General features: G+C 35.2%; 3 protein-coding genes and 1 long non-coding RNA gene across 5 annotated transcripts; 3 read left to right on the top strand and 1 right to left on the bottom strand.

Moving 5' to 3' along the window:
* The first annotated feature begins 792 nt into the window (after window positions 1-792).
* On the top strand, window positions 793-1,712 carry LOC109864174. Its single transcript, XR_002251408.1, has 3 exons — window positions 793-879; window positions 1,106-1,158; window positions 1,454-1,712. It is a non-coding gene; the product is annotated as an uncharacterized LOC109864174 (long non-coding RNA).
* Window positions 1,713-2,740: 1,028 nt separating this feature from the next.
* On the top strand, window positions 2,741-4,590 carry LOC109864158. Its single transcript, XM_020445111.1, has 3 exons — window positions 2,741-2,790; window positions 3,243-3,325; window positions 3,848-4,590. The coding sequence occupies exons 1-3, from the start codon at window positions 2,788-2,790 to the stop codon at window positions 4,551-4,553; spliced, it is 792 nt and encodes a 263-aa protein (XP_020300700.1). The 5' UTR covers window positions 2,741-2,787; the 3' UTR covers window positions 4,554-4,590.
* Window positions 4,591-5,458: 868 nt separating this feature from the next.
* On the bottom strand, window positions 5,459-7,379 carry LOC109864152 (abscisic acid and environmental stress-inducible protein-like). 2 transcript variants are annotated; one of them, XM_020445095.1, is made up of 4 exons: window positions 7,214-7,379; window positions 6,913-6,977; window positions 6,393-6,763; window positions 5,459-5,511 (listed from the first exon to the last, which is right to left on the bottom strand). In XM_020445095.1, exons 1-3 carry the CDS (start codon window positions 7,226-7,228, stop codon window positions 6,421-6,423), a joined length of 423 nt encoding a protein of 140 aa, XP_020300684.1. In that variant the 5' UTR covers window positions 7,229-7,379; the 3' UTR covers window positions 5,459-5,511; window positions 6,393-6,420. The 2 variants fall into 2 exon arrangements, with proteins under 2 accessions (XP_020300684.1, XP_020300683.1); XM_020445094.1 differs by lacking the exon at window positions 5,459-5,511 and having other exon boundaries at window positions 5,799-6,763.
* Window positions 7,380-13,085: 5,706 nt separating this feature from the next.
* LOC109864178 lies at window positions 13,086-16,725 on the top strand. Its single transcript, XM_020445145.1, has 4 exons — window positions 13,086-13,328; window positions 14,281-14,330; window positions 15,128-15,454; window positions 15,745-16,725. Exons 1-4 carry the CDS (start codon window positions 13,317-13,319, stop codon window positions 16,550-16,552), a joined length of 1,197 nt encoding a protein of 398 aa, XP_020300734.1. The 5' UTR covers window positions 13,086-13,316; the 3' UTR covers window positions 16,553-16,725.
* The last annotated feature ends 5,841 nt before the right edge of the window (window positions 16,726-22,566 follow it).

Raw genomic sequence — 22,566 nt, 5'->3', positions numbered from 1 at the left:
ATTGACGCTTGGAAAATGCGCGCGTATCGCATATGGCTAATTACAAGAAAAAAAAAATGCGTGTACCTACATACAACGCGTGTATAAATAGCCGGTATGTTTTGTTGTGCTTTCCAGCACTAAACCAATTTCGCTTTTAATTGCCGTATATGTGCTGCATTCCGATTACACGGAATGATTTGCGTGGATGCGTCTTCGAAAAGAAAATTGCGCATTTTCTTGATATGTTTTTCCACCGAATTCGATTCGCGAAAGTTCACGGTCTTTTTTTTTCTTTTTTGCATTTACACAAGTCTGAAGAAAAACAAAAAACATTATCTCAATTAATTAATTAATCTTGTATTGAAAGTGTACGTTTGCACTAGAACGCGCTCTTATTTACTTAGATGCTGAAAAATACTCTGACAATTATTTGTCTACTGTCGGTTTTTCTCCACACAAGTTGTTAAACATAATTTTTTTTCGAAATTTTATCAGTTAATCCGAAAAGAGAGATAGAGAATTGGAAATTAAATTCATATAGTGGGTAATAATGACTATATTTTCGTGTGCCACGCCCGCGTGACAAAATAGGGATTTCTCGTATAGAAAAAAATCCCTTCTTCTCCACCAGCTTGGAAAGATGTGTTTTTTTGCAGTATTGTACAGTGATAATCACAAGTGATAGCGTTGCATTCTGGGCGGAGTTTCGCGGAATACTTTTTGTGATGATGTTTGCGATGCTTTGCCAGAGAGAGGTGGTTGTTGGTTTGCGCTATATAAATTCCGTGCGCATTATTCCGTTGCGCGCAGAAGATATTCTTCAATTGTCCGAAGCGCTTTGAGAAAAGCTCTCGCAAAATTAAACGAAGCTCTTTCACGATGAACAGCAAGTTTCTGGTGAGATGTTTTTGCTGTTACACGCGTTAAAATTTTACTGTGTAATTGCACATTTATATTCGGAGTTTTTTTTTTTAATTAACTTTTATCACAGTTTTTTATTAGTGCGTAATAAACTTAAATTCTACTTGGATTATATTCGGTTTTATCTTATTTCTCGAGAAAAGTGACACATTTTGCATGACAACTAGAATATGTAGACTAATGTGTTATTTTTTTGTTGCAGTACAGTATCTTGTTCGTAGTAGCTCTTGCGTTGTTGCATCAATCAGTCGAATCGTAAGTATTTAGGTAAAAACATATAGCAGTGTAGTTTTTCAACAAACGAGTTAAATACATAAATTATTATTATTATTTAGGATGTCTGGAACTTTTTAAAATTCAAAAAGTAGATTAAGTCAGTTATAACAGAAAAGTCATGTGTTTTGCACAATTTGCAATATTTATTAAGTTATTAATTGATTAATGTGAGTCAAATAACTTAATTTATACATTCGGCTATGTCAAAAGTTTCAAACATCCTGTAAATTATTTTACACAATCTAATCTTTAATTTGTAATGTTATTCTTTTAGGAAGAAGGTGGTGATACACGTTCCTTACTCAGTGAAGAATGTGAAACACACCCACACGATCTACAAGATAATTCCTCACCATCATCATCGTGAATCAAAACACGAGGATGAAGACGAACACTACGACAATTATAAAAAACGATAATGCGTGTACTTTTATAGATTAGAATTGTAGCAATAATTGTAGCAATAATTCACGAGAAACAAGTTAAAAAAAAAAGCAGTCACTAGATTGTTATTACGAGCACTTAGATGCATTCGGTGACACATATTATGTAATATAACATGTGATATTACTATTTTTATAGAAATAAATAATATGTGAAAATAAAATTACATTTTACTGGTTTTCCCCATCATGTGTATAGATGCGTGTGAGACAAATTCTTAAAATAATTGACGTATCTTTTTAATGTTGCAAATACACGAGAAAATCGATTATAAAAAACGAATTATTTATTTTTTTGGCATTAAAAAAAAAGAAAATAAATATTGTTGTAATTAAAATATGTAATACAAATCTGACATAAATTTTACAAAAATTTTCCTATTTCAATTTTTACACACAAGTTTTAGTTGATTACAAATTATAGTTGAAGTAAATTACACATATGGTTCTTTAAGTATATTTGTTTTATGTAACAGTTTTGATGTTTTTCCAGTTTAAAACTAATTTATTTGCGACCGACCATGTAATAGTTTTTTCGTTCGAAGTTATTAGTTATAGTAGTTTGAATCTCTCTTACTTCCATTCGGAGCTTTTTCGAATCTCTGATTCTCTCAGCCTCAAATTATCGACTGAAAACGAACCACAACGGGATTATAACACTGCGTTTATAGAAATCAGCTAGAACGATCTGTAAACAGATAATTTGCCAACAAAGATCACCGATTTATTGGATTCCGAGCGCTGCATAGCCATTAAAAACGGGAAGAAAAAGAGCGATCAACATCGGGTTTTCAGCATCAGTTCTCTGAAGCAACAAATGTCAAAGGAAGAGTCTTCTTAATAAAAACAAATAATAAATAAAAAAAAATCAAAAAAAGTAATTTCTCCGCGACAGTGAACTTGGCCGTATCTTCATGGTTTGTCGGCTCCGTAATTTCTAAAGCGTTATCCGACGTTAAACCTGATCGTCAGATGAAGCGCGTCACCGGAAGAACAGCGAAAGTGATCATTGACCGTGAACCGCATCACTGAGCTTATCGTTCCACGAGATTCGCTTCGATGAAACGAAGATGGCATATAAACGGCAAATCGTCGGGAGCGCGATGTCAAACCGCGATTGATCGCCGATAATCGCGTTCGTTGTCGAGATAACAATTGATAGAACATGGTAATTATTAAAAATACAAAAAAGAACAAAATTAAAAAAAACGAAGTATCTCGAAGTGACAAAAGCGTTCGCGTGTGCGTGGAACGAGAGATGATTTCTCAAAACGCGATGATGTTATCCTGCCTTGAATAATCATTATTCTTGAACACGAGTGAAAGCTTCGAACACGTAAAATATCAAATATGCGCGTTTGATTAAAATGCGCGAGATTACGAAACGTATCGTATTCTCCGCATGGTTGCTCCGGATGGTTTAGCGATTCGATCGTTTATTCGTTCGAGAGAGTCATGCGAGAGTCGTATAAGCACATCTGCACTTTCTGCAGATGCAATTCAAATCGGCGAGAGAACAACAACGAAATCGCGAGAGCGAGCATAAATAATCGTCGATTAATTCATTCGAAAAACACGCACGTGTATGCGTAATTACGTTATAACGACTTTGTGTTTCAGAGACTCGCTGTCGGTCTTTTTCTCATTCTGTGGAACGAGATGTTGTGGAACACCGGAAGCGCCAGCGAGAAGCATCATCATCAGTAAGTGCATACGCAACACGGAATGTTGAACACGAGTGTTGAAATTTAAATTCATCTGCTTCGCGGGCTGACTGCGCGAAGCGGCTGCCGCTTTCGTGAAAAGACGTTTGGCACTAAATGTGGTCGCGGAGTTTTTCTACGCTTTCTCGTAACGAAAATCATAGTGAGCAATCTCACTCTCGTTCTCACTCGTTGTTTCTCAAATTAAAATAATATATACGCCTCTTCTTCGCGTTACAATAAGTCGCGCGAGGATAATTAATCCAGCGCGCGCACCGCTGTTGCGCTTACTTCTATTACGCTCGCGACGTTTACCGCTTTGCTTTGCTACCGACGCGCGTGTACAGCATTAATCAAATTCTAGAGCGAAGATATTCGCCAATAACAGCTCGTACATGTCGGTCAAAAGTTTTGAGATCGTTGACAAAAATTTACGTGCAAATACGTGCAGAAAACGAGAAATAAATTTTATTTTCGAAACTCTTGCTTTTTCTCTCGACTTATCTTAATCTTCTTTAACAGCGTGCACTTCAAGATTCACGTGCCAGAGATTATAAATCACAAGATTCACACGAAGACGGTGTTCATACACGTACACAAGCCGGACTTATCGGTACCGAAGAAGAAACCCAAGCACAAGGAAGAAGCGCCGAAGAAGACGTACCACAAGGAATCGCATCACGACTGGAGTTCCTGGAGCGCTTACGATTACAACAATAATCACGAAGAGGATTCGGGCAATGATCTGTCCGAGGGTTACAGGAACGACGACGCGGCAAACAAAGAGATGACACATAAGAACAACAATCCTTCCGTCTCGCCGCTTTACAGAGATTCTTACATGCCGCATCACGACGACGAGTCCAATTATCTCAAGGGAAAACACGGCGACATGATTGGATATTCGTATCCTCCGCAGTACTCGGTGCAAGAAAATGTCAAAGAAACGGATGAGAATGACGTGGAACCCTACGTGCACATGTACGAAGAGGGTTATCACAAAGGAGGTGAGTCCGCGATCGGACACACTGTCTCGAACGATGTGACAAAGTTCTACGATAACAAGCACGAGGAAGGTGGTCACTCCGTTGAGGACTATAAAAATGAAAAAAATGAATCGAGAGAAAAAACACACGCCGGTCGTTACTTCGTCGACGATTCGGATTATCAGCACAAGAATAATAAGTACGAGGCGAAGAAGCGCATGTTTTCGAAAAAGTGGTTATAAAAAATTATTAGATACACATGCGAAGAGAGAGAGAGAGAGAGAGAGAGAGAGAGAGAGAGAAGTGCCAATATTAAATATTAACTTTTTGTTTCTCAATAGTAATTTTTATTGAGTATTTTTTTATTTATTTTTGTCTTCATGAAAAAGTTGTCGATCTTCTTCTTTGCTGTAATTTTGTAAATTACTAATTATCAAAAATAAATATTGAGGAACAAAGAGTTAAGTACAGAAATAAATATATTACAATTATGATATAATGCATGTTAAATAAATATTAAATTAATACTAAGTATTATTATGTAAGTGAAAGAATTGTAAAAAATAACAACGTAACATAAATGTGTTAAAGTAATATTACATGTGCTTTCAATTATCTTTAATACTTTGGTAATTGAAAAGCGATCAGACATGATTATTATGGATAATAATAGATAGATAATGTGTAACATTATATAGAGTCTTTAGCAACTCGTAAAACTGATTACAGGATATGTTGGCGCAGCAATGAAATCCACGTATGCTAAGGTATTAATTTCATTTATAGCGTCTATATTACACGTAACAACCAGTCTGCTTATTGTTGCCTCCAGCATCTTCGCATTATGCAAAATTCTGCTTCCTTGATTTTCACGCACGAGAAAGTTATAACGTAAGGATTAAGAAGATTATCTGTATTGGAATTGATGTTTTTGTATTATTTCTTCTTTCAAATATATATTCTCTTTATATTTATAAATAATTTAAATTGAATATCCCTCTCCTTTCTCTCTTTGCATTTTTTAATCCTTAAACAATTTTTATTTGTAATATACGAATTTTCGTAATTCTTTTTTTTATATATTTTTTTTTAATATTTTATATAGATTTGTAAACATAAATACTTTTAAGTAAAAAAAAAACGTCGAATCCGAATCTGTAGATGATTACAGTACGCCTGTTGGTATGCAACCCGGTATACCTGGAAGCGTTGAGAGAAAATGATTATACTCACTAAACAATTTCAGCCAAAAAACTGAAACCTAAGTATGTAGGATATTATTTTTGCAGTATAAAAAACGGGTGCTCGCATAGTTTATTGATTAAAAAATACGCACCGTAAAAATATACATAATTTATTCATCTGCAGTGTATAAAAAAGAAACAGACATAAAACAACATACAACATATGTCTTATATATATGTATATATATATAAGAAAACAACAAGTTTTTTATAACAATATTTACATACACATTGTGCTTAGAGAACGTGTCAGAGATTTAACAGAATTTGCTCAGACTAGAAATAAAAAAGTAGAAAAAAATATTCTCAAAAATTTTTTCGAAAGTCGAAAATAACAGATGCTCGATTGGATTCTTCGCGGAACAGACCAGCGCAATTAGTCGCTCGAGTTTGCATTATTAGGGACATTACAAGAAACAACATGAAATCGAGTTCGTTGCACCGATGCGTGCAGCAGTGTGTCGTGCGTGGTAGCGTTCAAGCTCTTTCAAGCATATGTATTCGCGAAGGCTTTCCGTTTTTCTTTCCTCGAAGACAATTCAAAGAAAAGTGCCTTGTAAAAGTGCCTTGTAAAAGTGCATCGTAAGTGCACTTCGAACCTTATAACGCCTCTTCTGAGTTATCATTACGTTTCATGGCGTATTTGGAACTTTCATATTTATAATTACAAACATTCGACCCTTGATTTTTCAACAATTATCCTAAAAAAACCCTGTAAGTACGACAACAAACAGAATTTTTTTCTCTATAATAAAATTAATACGCAAGACTAAATAAATCTGATGAGCAGAACAATGCCGATAATAATGCTTCAAAAGATTCTCATGTGTTGATTACTTTTGTTTTTTTCGAGAACTAAGTCTCTCTAACGACCCCAGTCTTCGTGGCCGCCGCCACCTCCGTATCCGCCTTCGTCCCCGCCTCCGAAATCGTGTCCTCCGCCGCCACCACCACCGCCGAAATCATGGCCGCCGCCACCTCCGTATCCGCCTCCGCCTCCGAAATCGTGGCCACCACCTCCGAAATCGTGGCCACCACCTCCGAAGTCGTGACCTCCACCTCCGTGACCTCCGAGATCGATCGGATGACCTACGGTGTATCCGAGTACTTCGTATTTATCGCCACCGCCGTGATGTATGTGTTTTGTGATCGTGTGCGTGTGGTGAATGGTCTTGATCTTGTACGGCACGTGGATGATTACATGTTTGCTAAAAAAATAGACACGAAAGAAACGGCGACTGACTTAAAAATCGAATCGCGTGGTTTTTCAACACAAATATTTGTTTATAGATAATTTCTTTAATCGTTTAACCATAATAATTGAAAAAAATTTTTCATAGTATATGCGCGCACTTACTGTCCACCGTGTCCACCTCCGGCCTTTGCTAAGCAAATTAGTGAAACGATCAGGAGAAGATTTAACTAAAATAATAAAAATTAACAAAAATTATTTGATTTTATTTAATTATTTATTCTAAAATAAAATATCATATATGACGAACATGATATATTCGACTTTGACTATATTGTTTTAATTTACATTGACACTCTGTCAATGAAAATTTGAAAAATTCCTATCGCTATCAAATCATCGCTACAACTCCTGTCACCACATAATTTTTATCAAATTATCAATACATAATATTCTATCGACTTACCAAAAGACTCGACATCGTTTCGCGTTGTCCCGGATAGGATCAACGAGGAAGATGTTAGCTTCCTCCACAGCAAGAGCAAACAAAAAACTAAAGACGAAATTAAAAACTATCACCAACTAACTGCGTGGAAATAACCACGCGAATTATTTCTTCCGCTCTCGGTTTCGGCGGCGGGTTTCGATCTGACGAGTACCGTGAACACGCGTGCCGCTTTTATACATGTACGTGATAAGAATGAAAGGGAGTCTTTTGCCACCTAAGTGCCGCGTTTGTGAAAGGAGTCGTCTAATACGACTCTCGCGGCAAAAAAGTCGCCGATCGCGCAGAAGCGGGAGGGGTGGAAGCGCGCCTTCCTCCCCCGCCCTTCCTTCTTTTGTGCATTTCCTCTTAGTCGATTAGATCCGCGGCAGAGACCGTTCCTCCTCTTAATGAAAGGCAGACGTTAGGTGAACGGCCAAGATCAAGATCAAGATCATAATAAGCGGGCGGGCCGCGCTATTCGTTCGTTCGTTTCACTAGTCTTTCGTACGTTCGCGCGAACGGAAGGATTGTGTAGCGTGTTCTGACATCTTCCGGAAAGTCAGCTTAATAAATTGTTAATAAAAAGAGAACACACACATACATGTTAAATTTTGAAACAAAAAACTTATAATATTTAAAGAAAAGAATTATATTATTTATAGTTTATATTTTTTATTATTGAAATTATTTTGTGTCGAGTTTATTTTAGTATTTATTATAAATGTATTATAAAAAAACTAAATATTAAAAAGCCGTCAAATTTGCGTTGTGCCACATCTATATAGATTCAAATGATAAATTTGCGCTTTCGAAAGAAGAATTTGCTTTTGAATAGAAGGATATGCAACAGGTCTTCATCTTTATGTAATAAATTTTTAACGACAAATCAGGCAATTAGAGATGTAATCATTGATAACATCGTCAAATATATGTAATGTAAAATATATATTTTAGAAAGTTTTAATGTAGTTTTTAACATATGCTCTCTTATAATTGTAGACACACGTTAAACTTTCTTTCTCTTAATTTAATATTTGATAAAATCTATATTTTTATTATGATAATAAATATCACGAGAAAAATGTTTGAGAGTTACGAGCGAAGTACAGCACAGAGTTCAAAAGTAATTTTAATTGATTTCAAATGTCTTTTAAATGAGCAATATAAACTTCATCATGGAAGTGCAATTTAATGGTATGAAAAAAAACAAAAAAAACGACAAATGATGAATTATAGATCTATCAAAGTAACGGCAGGTGAAAATTGAAGTTTGAATTAGTCATGTAGCGATTTGCTCTTGCTGGCTTCTCCGCTGAATATTAGGAAGTAGTTACTCTGTTCACTTCTACTTCCACACTTTCTCTGATCTCTTAATTTATTTTTTTTCACACAATTCTTTATAATAAGAATTGTGTGAAAAAGTAAATTCGCTTTAAAACTGATCATATCAACCTTTTTACAACAAAAAGAAAACTCGCTCACATGTCACATTATTTTTTTTAAATACATATTTTGACAAGAGACAGAATGCGAAATCAAATTACACAGCGAGAAAGAAAGTATTCGAGAATTCGAAAACGAGAACGAAAAGAAAAATCTGATTTCTTTGCTAAATGTGGTTTTCCGAGAAAACACGCTATTGAATATGAAAATTGCACTGACGAGCTGCGGAAGAGAACGAGAAGAATTCGCGTTTCCTCTTCCTGAAGAAGAGAACACGCGCCAAGTGTAGAGCTGATAACGCGGTGAACGAAAAATTAGCAAAGGCGATGACCGAGAGCCGTTCACTCTCTCGAAATTTGTGCTTGCCTCAGCACAAAACGTGAAAGGGAAATCGATCTTGTAAAACATAGGATATTTGCGCGCAGAAGCGCTATTATATGTGTATACCGTGCCGTGCCGCGAGATGCGGTGCGGTGTCGGCGCTCGAGCGAAAACAAAAACGAGTAACACGCGATGCAGTTTATCCTTTTCCTTAAGTCTCGCGAGACCGTGACAGTGAACTCTCTACCGAAGGAATCCAATCCGGCTCAGGGTCGGAGTGAATGTACAGAGTGTTACGTTTCAATCTCTCAATGGCGTGTCGTTTTGGAAAAATATCAGATAGACGAATATCAAGTGGTGCCATTCTAAAGGTGATCACTGATTTCACCAACTGTTCAATCACGGTCAGTTAAGTTTGCGACCACAAAATTTCAATAAACAATATAACTATGAAACAAAACACAACTAATAAAAAAACCAAGTGAAACCAAGGGAGAGAAAATTTAACGGCGAAGTACGAGTCCTCTCAATGTATTTTGAAAGTTTGAAAAATTACGCACAAAATGTAAGACTAATTATTTTTCAAAATCTAAACAATATATTAGATCTTGTTACGCACGTGTTAAATATCGCGTATTACTTCAGAGTAAATACTCGTTTGTGTCACTTCCATTTCCGCCTGAATGAAAATGGTTTGCGCGTCTTGATTTCTGCATCAACAGATGAATACACACAGATCGAATATAGAAAATAACTCATATTTACTGAATAATACAAATGTATCACTTGAGAAAGTGCGCTAATATATTTAACGATCGATCTTGTGAGTGGTTACTGACCTTCGCCAACGGCGCTCCATTGAAGCCTCACAATCGTTACCGGGAAGTAAAAAGAACTTAGAGTATAGAACACACAACTCTCTTTCCAGTGCAAAATTCACAAAATTAAACAAAAAAGAAATAGTAATGTTTTTTATGGCAAAATGACGAAAGTATTTAATTTACTCCTTGGTATTGAGCCAACGATGTAATTAAAAATCGTTTTAATAAGTTAGTTTTTTTCAATTTGCAAATATTAAATATTATTTAAATAATATATATGGTTTATTAGACAATGACCGTGTGTGTGTGTACGTGTTTGATGAGATTAATACACTCAATTTCTAAACTAGTGTTTTTACATTCTATTCTTGCTTCAACTTTGCATTTGTTTTTTGCGTTACAATTGCATATACTTGTTGTGTGAAAGTATTGGACATTTTTATGTAAATGTGATTTTTCATTTTTGTGGAACCAATAATACTCGAGACGTTTCTCCAATAAAGCTGCAATATAAAGTAGTTAGAGAAACATTACGTTAGAAAGAAAACATAAAATCTATGGTAAAGTACACGGTTTCGATTTGTATGTATTCTTTCTTTTCGACACGCATTTTACACTCGATCTTATAACAGACGCCAATTTACTTGTTGTTCGATGTTATAATTTGCCTCAACTAAACGATGGCGGAAGATTTGCGGCAGTGAAATTTCCGCGTATTAAATTTCATGGCTAAATGCACGCAATTGTGCACATTTCAACGCTACTTGTGATTAGTGTGGCGAATTTTTTTAAAACATAATATTAAATACGTAATATTAAATACATAATATTAAAAATATGAAATCCAAGTAATTCTGAAATATTTGGATGTGTTTAGAGTAGAATATTTAAACTAAACATTGCATTAATAAATTTTTATATACAGATAATAAAAACCTAATTTAAGAAAATTGTTTTACATATAATTTGTAATATTCAAATTGTAGATTAATTTTGTGTTTAAAAGATTGCGTTTTCCCCAAGAATGAAAAATGCAAGTTCTCAGATAATTGCTAAATCGCTTTAGTCGAAAGCGTGACTAACAATAAGAGCAACTAAAAAAATTGCAAGTACGCCGCGGTTATTAGTCTTCTATAATCACGTATCTTGACTCGCGGAATGCACTGGCTCGCGGACTTATTATGTGTGAAGAATCACGAAAAGCTGCATTTTTAATCGCTAATTTATCTTTCGTTGACGTTTATTACACAAGATTTTATAGCGCCATTGTTAAAATCTCTTTTTTGAACTAGACCTTTTTCTAAGACTAAAGACATAATCGCAACTTACAGTATTACTACGTATTTTCTTTCTGAAATTTTATTACGTAAATAAAATCTCCTCTTTTATAGAGATGAAGTAGCTTACACACTATTAAGGAACAACGTGGTTTTCGATTTATTACTTCTTTTTTTTTTACTTGTTAAAATATTTATCATTTTTTTAGGTTTTAAAGAGACGCTCAATAAGTTCGAAACTCGAACCTTAAATTCGGCCAAGAAAGTACATTGCGTGAATGAGTTAATTGACGCGTCGTCGTTCGCGTCTCGAAGCGCAGAGAAAGGGTTTGTGTATGTGGACCGTAACAGCAGCAATATGAAACCGCGATTACTTCTGTCAGTGAAATTTTATTTTTAATCGTATCAACACACAATGTCGACGATAAGATTGCAAATTGAAGCGGCATTGAAACACGTACCGGCGAGTTTCATATTTTTTTTTTTGCAACAAAAGATACGTGTTCTCGCAAACAGTTCGAACAACATTGTTTATTGCCAATTAATCTCGGGTTTCGATCGCAAATTGCAATTAAATCACGAAAGATTCTTTGTTTTTGATGAAGATACGAATTCACAATGTTGCTAATGCAATTAACGTAATTAAAAGAAAGTTTCGGAATCTATCAAATTAAATTAATAAATTAAGCGTGATCACGATTATAATTGCGAAGTAATTTCAATAAAAGTGCATTATATTAACTCTTGTGTAATATTTGCAGATCTTGTCGCATTCCTCGTCACGATACATTTACAATGCGATGCAAAATATTTATATTGCATTCGGAATATGTTTTATTTTGCTGTAACATGTATGTAACAAATTTGTTACATAAATATATTATACGTGTTACAGTTGTGTTCTAAACACACAAATATATACGTTACAAAAATGTATATTTTTTAATGTAATATAAAAATTTAATCGATTCATCGTCAAAGGTGTAGCATGGGAAATGTGGAACACTTTCCTTGGGATCGTATTGGCCGAATAGGCGCATTCTCTTTTGTTAATCGCATTTTGGAAAGCAAACGTTGGGTGTGGTTGCTAGACGTTGCACATTGATCATTTTTCGCGTCGCTGTCTGAAGTAACAGTTATCGACAAAACAAGAGATTTTCGATTTCATTTGCTCTGCAAAATCTTTCTCCTCGTTATATTTAAAGTAGTATTTTATATTCCACACGCTGTAAATAAAAAATATGCAACACGCACATAATTCCCCCGTTCAGCTCTTGAAACTCATTAATTGCAGAAAAGACTTTGATAATTAATTGCGTGCAGACATTTGCAAAGAGAGCTTACGTGTCACGCAATGTAATTGTCGTTCTCGCATTGCGGAAACTGCTGTTTAAAAGATACAATTGAGATGTGAGACACGAATAGAAAAACAGAAGGGTAAGTAAACAAATTACAAATCACACAGATTTCAAACGGTAGCAGAATGATAGAATGGGCAGCGAATCAGAAGAATCAATCTACTTTCCGATTAGACGACTGTCAACCAAAGCTTTCGTTTGACAATCTCTTCCGTTTGGCGTTCGTGTCTGTAGCTCACGCGACGTGAGTTGTTTTGTTTCTCATTTCGAGAAACCGATGAGACACACCTGTTGAGTCGTGCTCTCGTCACTTTATCACTGAATCCGGCGGATATTCCGCGCGCGAGCTAGAAGGGATCGGGAATTCTGCGGCATCTCGCGGACGATGATATGGCGACGGATACGTCCACCACCTTCACGTGTACGTACGTCGTGTTTGTCCGCGTCTCGATGAAGAAAGCGTCGATTTCTCCCTAAACAAAAATCGGACGAGGCTGTGAGGCGACCGCGGATTCTCTCGGCGTGGTCGGCTGTTTTCCATTTCCATCCGCGCGATCGTACGGTCATTTTCACGGTGGGAGGCGGCGCGGTGCAACGCTGTATCTATGTTCTTTTTATCTTGTATAAAAGAGAAGAGGCGTAGCGCGGGTAGCCGCAATACATCTGGATCATTCGCGGTGGCGAGCTGGACTGGACACGTCGGATCAGACTAGGGACTCCTCAACGAGGTCGACAGGTGGCGAGCGAACACCGCCCTTGTGCCACCACTATCTGTAGTACACCGCCGGTGTGAGAGGGCGGATAGGGAACGTGTCATCGCGGAAACTTGACAAGCGGCGAAGAAATCAAGGAACCCGGTAATATGCGGTGCTCGGTAAGTCAAATCTTTCAAATTTTGCAATTCAAACAATATTTCGTTAGTTGTGATGCTTCCTTCAGCATCAATTAGTCAACTTGATTACTGTATAGTAATTTTTTAATAGTTTAGTAATTTTTTATAATTCATTTGCTAAATATATAAAGTGTGTTCGAAAAAATTAATACATCGCGTGTCAGTGCATTAAATTCAAGAATGCGTTTATCTCGCTATTGTAATCTTGACTCTTTGTTTTTTCTATTATTAAAAATAATGCAAGTATTTTTCAAAATTGTAAATAAAAAAAATATTTATTTGTCATCAATTTTAATTTATATTCTTTGCCTTATCTAAACATGATGTTATTTTGTTGTGAAAAAAAAAAAATGATTTGTAAATTTTACTTTTCTTTGCGCGCGTTTGTGTGTGTGTTGCATGTGTGTTCATTTTTTTTATTTATCACATTTTTTATCGCAAAATATATAGAAAACGATATAATATGTATACATATGATATATATTTTACGTGTGTACTAATTTGTTTTAAAATAATCTTTCTAAAACAAATTTATTTATTTGTTTTTATATTTTTTTGAATCAATAACGTGTAATTTGCGCACATTTGTACACAAAAGATTTCGAAGTATGGCATTTAACTTTCATTGTGTGAAAGTCTTAATTATACACACATATCAATGAAACCATATAGAAGAAAGGGCGAGGTCGATAACAACATAAATTACAACTCTCGGTTCAGATAATTACACCAACCGACCGTATAAAGCAAACACTAATGACAACTGTAGCGTATCAGGATTGCGTGTCTCAGCGTGCGTAACAATTTCACATGCGGCTAAAAAACTTTCGTGATCGCGCGCGAAAGTCTGTCAACCCAATAGACAGTTCGTTTACTTCATCGTTCACGCTCGTTACCGTTAACATGAATATTAATCAGCATTTAATGTTCGCAGGTCCTTTGCGTTCTGCTGCTGGCGATAAGCGAGCCTCTTCTTGTTCACGCGTGAGTACCTCTAACTCAATTAAGGCTAAGTGATTTTATCAAATTAATACTAGAACGCGCAAGAAGAAAGTTGTTTTAACGGTTATTTGGAATAATAAATGCTCATTATCAATGTTTTAAATATTAAGTAGTTTAAAATATTTTTGGGAAATATATTTTCTGCGTGCGTTGTTTTTAAGAAAATAATCTACAGTACTTAGAGCACTATAAAAAGTGTAGATTTTATTAACGATAAAATCCACGTTTGTAAAGTTAAACACACACGAGCAGGTTGAGTAATAAAATGTGACATTAATTTAATGTGGTACGAAGAGCCTCGTATAAAATCGTAGACGTACAACTTTCCTTTCACCGCGTCTATGACGGAAACCTTTTTTCCCTTAAAAGCAGACAGGATCTTCAAAGTGGAACATGAATACCGCAGAATCTGGATCGTGCAGTTTTTATACGAACATAAAATGTGTGAAAGTACAGCCCTTTTTTACAACTTTTAGTGACTTCAAAGAATTGTGCTTGCAAAATTAGGTTCCACCTAGTTTTACAAACGCACCTAAATGTACATAAGATTTTATTTCTACATTAGAGTTTAAATGCGTGCTACAAAAAAAACCTCGTAAATTTCAAAAATAATGAACGCCCACACGAGTATTTCTATATACATACTTTTTTTTAATATATGCATTGTGTAGAAAAATAAAAATATAAAAATAATAAATAGTAGAAAAAAACGAATTTAATATATGAATGTTTTGATGTTGAAATTTAACGTTTTTATTTTATGTGTTTTTTTTTTTCAGAAAAGTGGTGCTAGTGGTGCCACGACATATAAGACAAGAAACGTCATGGCGACCACCACCAAATTATTACAAAAAATCGTCTTACGGAGGCAACGACTTTCAACGTCCTTCATATTACAGCCACGCCAATCGTTACTACAATCGGAAGCCATACCGGCCGCTGCCATATCCACAAGGAGGCAATGATTTCGATCAAGGTCATGAACCCGTGAATCACATGCACATACGCTCCTATAGCAAAGACATCGGTCATGGCATTTCTTTTGGCAAAGGGTACATTCCGTACGAGAACATTAAGAGCAGCAGTTTACCCTTTGTGCACGAAAGGTATACCCTTATTTCACGTATTCTCTGTTCTTTCATTTATAATTTTAATTGTGTCTTTTTTTAATACAATATTATAAATATTAGAGAAGTAATTTCTCTCAAATATCTGCATTAGAAATTAAATCCTCTTCAAGAATAAATTGCTGATTAAAAAAAAAAAAAATACACACATACATGATATTTTTTGTGCTGGAAAAATAAACTGGTTCCTGTTTACTCTATATTTTACTGATACATTTACTCTACTTTCTACGCCAGCTCAGACTTCAACCACTTTCTTTCTTGTCCAGATATGCCGGCGCGTACACGCATCAACCTGCCGTGCCGAACTATCCGCCGACCAGTTTCACGTCGGTAGGTCAGGATTACGCGACGTCGGCTACAACGCATACTTTTCAGAATCCGCAAATAGACTCGTTCTTTTCCGACGTGGAGACTACCGCGAGAGGCGCAGAACTGCCCGACAGTTTGAAGGACAGCGCGAACAAGTACTACGCCTCTCGTTCCATCGAGAGGGAACTCAGCCTCAGAAACCAGCAAGCCCTCAACAGCGTTATGGAAAGGGACAGGAACACTTTGGCGAGGGACAACGAAGGACTGACCGCCAAGGACGTTTCCTCGGTCGCGTACAATCACGCCGCTGCTACGGCCGGTATGCAAGGCGCCGTGATATTGCCAGCTGGTATACCGTCGGCCACCATCGCCGGTAACAGAGATGGTATCGTGTTGCGGGACACCGTGTCCCTGGACGATTACCACAGAAAACTGGAAGAGCTGACCAAGACCTGGCCGAACGTGTTATCCGCCGCCGGCTCGTCTCCCAGCTTCGCCGCGATTTCCGCGTCTCATCCTCATCAGCTGCGCGGTGTGGGTTTGCCTACTGGTTACGGTGCTCCGACCGGCACCGATTGGATCTCTCCCAGCTTCGCGCAGTCCAAACAGGGCTACGCTGTGCGCGAGGACACCGGTGATACCGCAACCCATGATTTCCGTACAATGCAGATTCACGCCCCGTATCAGCAGTCACCGCTTGGGGTGAACGCGATAGGTCTGCCGGCTGGACCTACATTAGGATTCGCGCCCTCAATTCACGGCTAGACTCGGCGGGACCTGTGATCCCAGAGATTCGAACTGCGGATGTAATTTTGACGAGTTCAATTTATCTTTCGTACGAATATATATCATGTATATATTTTGTACGAATTGCCACGAACAAACACGATCATTCTCGCGCGCCTTTCATGACGTCGTAATTTGAACTTAGCGAAGTTATATCGCACACAAAGAAGTTTTCTCGTATAGGCGAAGTCACTTTAAGATATAATGCATTGTGTTTGATTTTACAATCTTGTCGGGAATAGTTTTCATTTGAATCTCGTTTAGGATATCTTCTAAAGTTATGTGAGAAAAATATTTTCTAAATCAAAACATTCTTCCTCTTCTTTGTTTTGCACAAAATTAAAATGTGTGATTTTGTATTTTTTGCGAAACACATTACAGCGTCTCGATCGAGCTTCGTCGAGCAGTCTGTTCACGTTTGCCTAAGTTATTTATGTCACTTTGTGTTTATAGTATTAAGAAAGTTAACATTAAGCTTTTTATAATTTTCGAAATTTTAATATCTTTTTTATTAATCGAGTTGCAACACTTTTGATGGTTTTGTAATTAAGGGACAGTAAACACATATATGATATATCATTCATATGTTTACACATACATGTGTGTTGATACAACATCTTTACTTTTTTTATATTTAAAGTTGTGTAAAAAAATATAAAAATTAACATAAATTATCGATAAAATACATTGTTGCAACAACGTTTGATCGCATAACGTCAGTTAAAATTATTTCAAGTATACGTACTAACAAAATATTTTTATATAAGTTACTTATACTTTGCATATACATTTTGACTTGTTGTATTGTTTATGCAAAAGACGAGGAATAGATACTTATTCCGATGTATTGTTACACCATAAACACTCGCGTGTATATCTGACGATTATTTAAATACGAAGTATTATTTACACACGAGTACATGTTTGAAATGTGAAAAAGTTTATAAAATATATGTGATATGTATAATGTGTACGTTTACGAATATGTGTGTACATTTAAATACTAATTACATAATCCTAGGATTTCTGTTGTTTCTTCGTGAGATTCGGTAAGTTACATCAAAGAGTGGATTTTGCAGTCGCAAAACAAATTCAAAAACAAAGAATCGGTTCTAACTTGTAGATTTGTAGTGTAACACCAAAGTTACAGTGTTTATTTCTTTATTGTTCACTATATGTAACCAATTATTTCGATAATTATCTAAACTTTATTTATAATTCTACAAAAAGGTATACAATATCGAGATCTTTCTATCGTTTTGCGAGCGAAATTGGCATAGTGGTAGTTTCTATAAGGTTTTCTTTTCTTTTTTTTTTTACCAATAACTGAAAGCATTGGTAAGCAATAAAGAAGATAGTTAAATCTGAGTGATCGTAAATGGGAGTCATTTTCATGGTTGAGCGGTCATGAAGGCAACTGTAAAAAATTGGCCGGCTAGTCGTGGAGAGTAATGCTAGGGGATCACGGTCACCGTGCGAAGATCATATCCTCTCGTTCCGGTTACTTTCACTGGAAGACCGATGACCGGTTGAACGTTTGAAAGTCGAGAAAGCAACGTTCTCTTCAACACATCGATCTGCACTCTATATAGATGCCGCTGTATAGGTATCGTTTACGGTTGTGATCGTCAAAAAGGGAATCGATGTGAAGATCGAAAGTGAAAGGATCGGGAAAGGGCTCAGCAAAAAAAAATAAATGATTGACGGCAAAGAAGGAAATTTTTAAATCGACCACGTCACGCAATTACTTGTTTAAGAATGCAATTGAGCTTCTCTTATGACATACAACAACACCCACAGTCCTCCTCCTTTAACACACACAGTCACATATATACACGAATTACTAACAATATATTTTAAGATATTTATTATGATAATCGAACATTTATTTTTGCAAAATATATTTTTAAATATATTTGTAAATTTTTATACATATAGTGTGTACATATAGTATATACATTTTTTAAATAAATTTGAACACATTCGAATCAGATTTAATTTAAAAATTCGTATCGAATGTTTAATTTGTATATATTTCATATACGAAATTTTATTTAATTTTATTTAATATTATGACTTGCTTCTAAGTTTTGTTGTTTAATTACAGCATCAGTCCATTCGAAAGCTTTTTTTCATGTGAATATCACGTGTTTAATTGCTCGTCACCGCGCGTCACGATACAGCGCTTTAATTTCAACCGCGAAAGGCTGATCTTGATCTTGACTAGTAAGGTCGTTCGGTGCACCTTCACATAGTTTCTCGAGGAAGCGGGATTGTGAAAGGAAACAGATGTCGTCGGCCGAGTAGCATCGTCAAAGCTGCGCTGCAAAACGTTCGTGCGGGAAAAAGATGGAAATATCGTCGCGGACATTCATAATATGACAAGGCCTAATGACAAAATACCGTGTTTAATGTATTATTATCTGCAAAGTATATAAAATCACATTTTATGATTATTTGATAGTCGGTTATATAGTTATAGGAATAAACATACGTATGAAACGTGTAATATTCTGATATATTAGCGACATAAAACATTTATCGCGATTAATTAACATACAATATTCATTACGATTTATAATGTTGTAACGGCTTATATTGTTGTAAAATAATATCAAAATTGTTGAAAATTAATATTAACCAATTAATATTAACACTTCCGAAAAATGCGATCTATAAATACACATTTAATATTTCATCATATTTTTATAGTTTTGTTTCCCAATGTATAAATAATATGTTATGTATAAATAAAAGTTACACGTTGTATGAATTAAATTGTTTCTTTAATTTTTTGACAAATTTTACAATTTACGACATGAAATAAATTTCTTTATTCTTCAATATTCAAGATCAGTTTTAAAGAAAGTGACAGACAGATTTTGTGCACACACTACTACTGAATCCAATTTATCATCAGAAGCGAAAACGACGCCTCATAATTATTTCGGCTCGCTCTAAAAAGTCCGTTAAAATCGAAACTTCATTAAAATCGGAGAGCGGATTCGAGCGTTTTTCGTCCAGAAAAATGAGAATCATCAGAGCGTAATTTCGTATCTCCGAATCGACGGATGATATAACAAATACGTTTCAGTGGCAGGAAATCAAGGCCAACAATTCGCGGCAAAAAAAAAAGATGCCGAGAGTGTTTCGCCGCGGAATTTATCGTACGAGTTAAAATGCGATAAAGGAAAAGAGTGAAAGGATAAGGAGCGGCACAATACGAACGGGAGAGCCTCTCACGATTATCACAGCCACGAGTAAACTGTCTTTTTCCCCCGCGACGCGGTACGTATTGCTTCCGCCTCTTTCCGCTTACCCGCTCTCGCTCTCACCCTTTTATTTTCACTCACTCTCCCTTTTCCCTGCGCCCTATCTCGTCTACCGTGTATTCCTGCGACTTTCTATTTTGTTACTACATTGTACGAGAGTCCGTTCGCGAGATGTACATGTGTGTACGAAATCCATTAACGTGTTGCCCCCATACGGCAGATACTCGCGCAAATGCAGAATAGCGTCACAGGCGTATATAGGGTGCCGCAAATCAAATGAATCATTTCACATTTATACATTTTTTGATTAATTTTTTACAAAAACAAAATATTAAATGAAGATCGTTTTATTTGTGTCTCACACAAGTTTACGCGTGTATGCGTGATTTTATACATTAATTCTTAAGAGCTTGAATTTTAGATAATAATTATATAATTTATTAATTGTATAATTATTTTACATAATTAATATATATAATAAATATCTTTATATAATTTATNATTATTTAGATAATAATTATATCCTTGCACAAAAATTTTAATAAAAGAATTTAAAAAATAATTAATTTTATAATGTTATTTAGCGCTTAATGTTTTACTTTTAATTCTCAAATTCTACATTGATAAAAACAAAGACTTTTTGACGAGTAAAATATTATAAAAGACAAGATCGACAATAATTTAAACAATTATTTTAAATTAATCGATGTTTTTAAAAGAAAATCACAGATCAATAGATTTATAAAAAAAAAGTTTATTTAGGACACCCTGTACAGAGAATCCCCTAGCAATAATTAACGCCGGCTGAGAAGTATAAGACAAATCGTCACTCTGTGCTTTCACATGATTGCATCGACGTAGATCTTCCAGTGATTAAATCCAAGCAAGCCGCTCGAGTATGGTTGATACTTTATTGCTATGAATGTAGTAGAATCTGAATTTACACGCAGACACACATATACACTTAAAGATTACACATGAATCAGCTGAGATGAAATATAAAGATTCGAGAAAGTTGAAGGTTTAAAGATTGCTTGAAGATATACCGCTTCTATTGTCTTCATATATTCTTTTCAAGTTTTTTTTATAAAACAGACTTTAAATTCTTTGATGATCTTTTTTTATGCACACATTAGATTTAATTGCTTAAACTAATAAAAATATACACACACGTGTGACTATTGAATTAGGAAAAATAAAAAATTATTTAAAAAATGATTTTTACTTTTTTTCAAATATTAAATTATTTAGTAATTTCTTCATGCTTATACGATTTACGCAAAAATTCTAATGTCCTTGAAACATCTGAATATATTAAACAAGAATTGACTCGTTAACCAATTGCTAGAACGAGTAACGACCACAAACCCAATAATTTTCATTGACGATAAGTAAATGATGGTAAAGCGAAAGGATTATTAGTCACACAATTGTCTACAATTATCGTTATATTGTAACGAGCAATGAAGGCAAAAAACACTCTGCAATGTGTGTTCTAAGTATTTATCTTGTAGCAGCAATGAGAAAAGGTTCAATTATCTCACCTTACGGGCGTTCCACTCGATCGAGAGAAGAAATTCAAACATGTGCAATACATTTACTAAGAAAGCTTGTTTGTTGCCGAAGGAATTCATACGCGAGAAAGAACGAGAGTAACATAAGAAATTTTTATATCTTAAAATGAGATTGTTTTTGTATCGAAAAGTGCTATCGCGTTTTCTAAGTTTCTAAGCGCAACAATCGGAAAAAATGTATGTTGCAAATTACACAAGAAAGAAACTTGCATGTAAAAGTAATAAGGCGTGTGGTGTGAAATTGTTGAAATAAACTTATAAAAGTTTAATTATTATTATTAGAATTAATAATTTTCTTATCTAGAAATGTGCGACACTTCGCAATTTAATATTTATTAACTTATAAATTATGCATTATAACTCATATGTTCTGGCGCAACGTTGTAAAAAACAAATGAAGCACCGCGAAAAGTGTACACTTTCTTTTCTTTTTTATGATATATACGCACAAGATTCTTTCTCAGAGACAAAATGTTCCTCCATGGATCTCTCTTCTAATTAGCGGGATTCATACATTTATTATGAGTAACACGGCGCAAGAACTGTGACACATTTTGTAATAATCTTCGAGGTGAAACATTTCCTTAAATTCGGCGAAAGCAAAAGAAGAGCGCAGGGAAACTTAAAATTCTAATGAAATGTAAACGTGTGTCTATTTTGCGCAAGAATTGCGATTTTCATTAATTACGTATAAAATCAAGAATTCACGTGTTGTTCTCGCAGATTTACACTGTGTGAGAGTATTTATTTACATTTAATATTACGCGCGTTTGCGAGCCAGTTAGCAACCAGTATCTGATGACCGATTAAAACCTTGTTATCAATGCAATTTTCCGATCAAACGACAAATACGTATATAATTAGAGTCTCGCATGAGCGACGCGCCTGTTAAAGTGACGTGACAATAATTAACAAGTTAAAGAGCCATTTACGTATATTAATGGACTTCTAGAAATTGTAATAATAATAATGTTTATATATTTATAAGGACAATTTAAAGATAAATACGTGTATGTACTTTTTTCTATAACGAAAAGTGTTTCCTCTCTCTACGATATTGTGCGTATTGACGTTATCATACAACAATATAGCGTATTGAGATTTATATCAGAGAAATTATCATGTAGAAAAAAAAACTTTAATAGCA

The sequence above is a fragment of the Pseudomyrmex gracilis genome, unplaced genomic scaffold (genome assembly GCF_002006095.1).
Source record: "Pseudomyrmex gracilis isolate BER0280 unplaced genomic scaffold, ASM200609v1 scaffold_17, whole genome shotgun sequence".
Lineage (NCBI taxonomy): Eukaryota > Metazoa > Arthropoda > Insecta > Hymenoptera > Formicidae > Pseudomyrmex > Pseudomyrmex gracilis.
The sequence above is the reverse complement of the archived record's forward strand: the minus strand, read 5'-3'. Positions and strand labels throughout refer to the sequence as shown.

Bases quoted from the DNA above. Each gene is read 5' to 3' on its own strand.
- LOC109864158 (XM_020445111.1), top strand. The intron at 3,326-3,847 runs GTAAGTGCATAC...CTTCTTTAACAG, and splicing joins AGCGAGAAGCATCATCATCA to CGTGCACTTCAAGATTCACG.
- LOC109864152 (XM_020445095.1), bottom strand. The intron at 6,764-6,912 runs GTAAGTGCGCGC...CTATTTTTTTAG, and splicing joins GGAGGTGGACACGGTGGACA to CAAACATGTAATCATCCACG.
- LOC109864178 (XM_020445145.1), top strand. The intron at 14,331-15,127 runs GTGAGTACCTCT...TTTTTTTTTCAG, and splicing joins GAGCCTCTTCTTGTTCACGC to AAAAGTGGTGCTAGTGGTGC. The intron at 15,455-15,744 runs GTATACCCTTAT...TTTCTTGTCCAG, and splicing joins TTACCCTTTGTGCACGAAAG to ATATGCCGGCGCGTACACGC.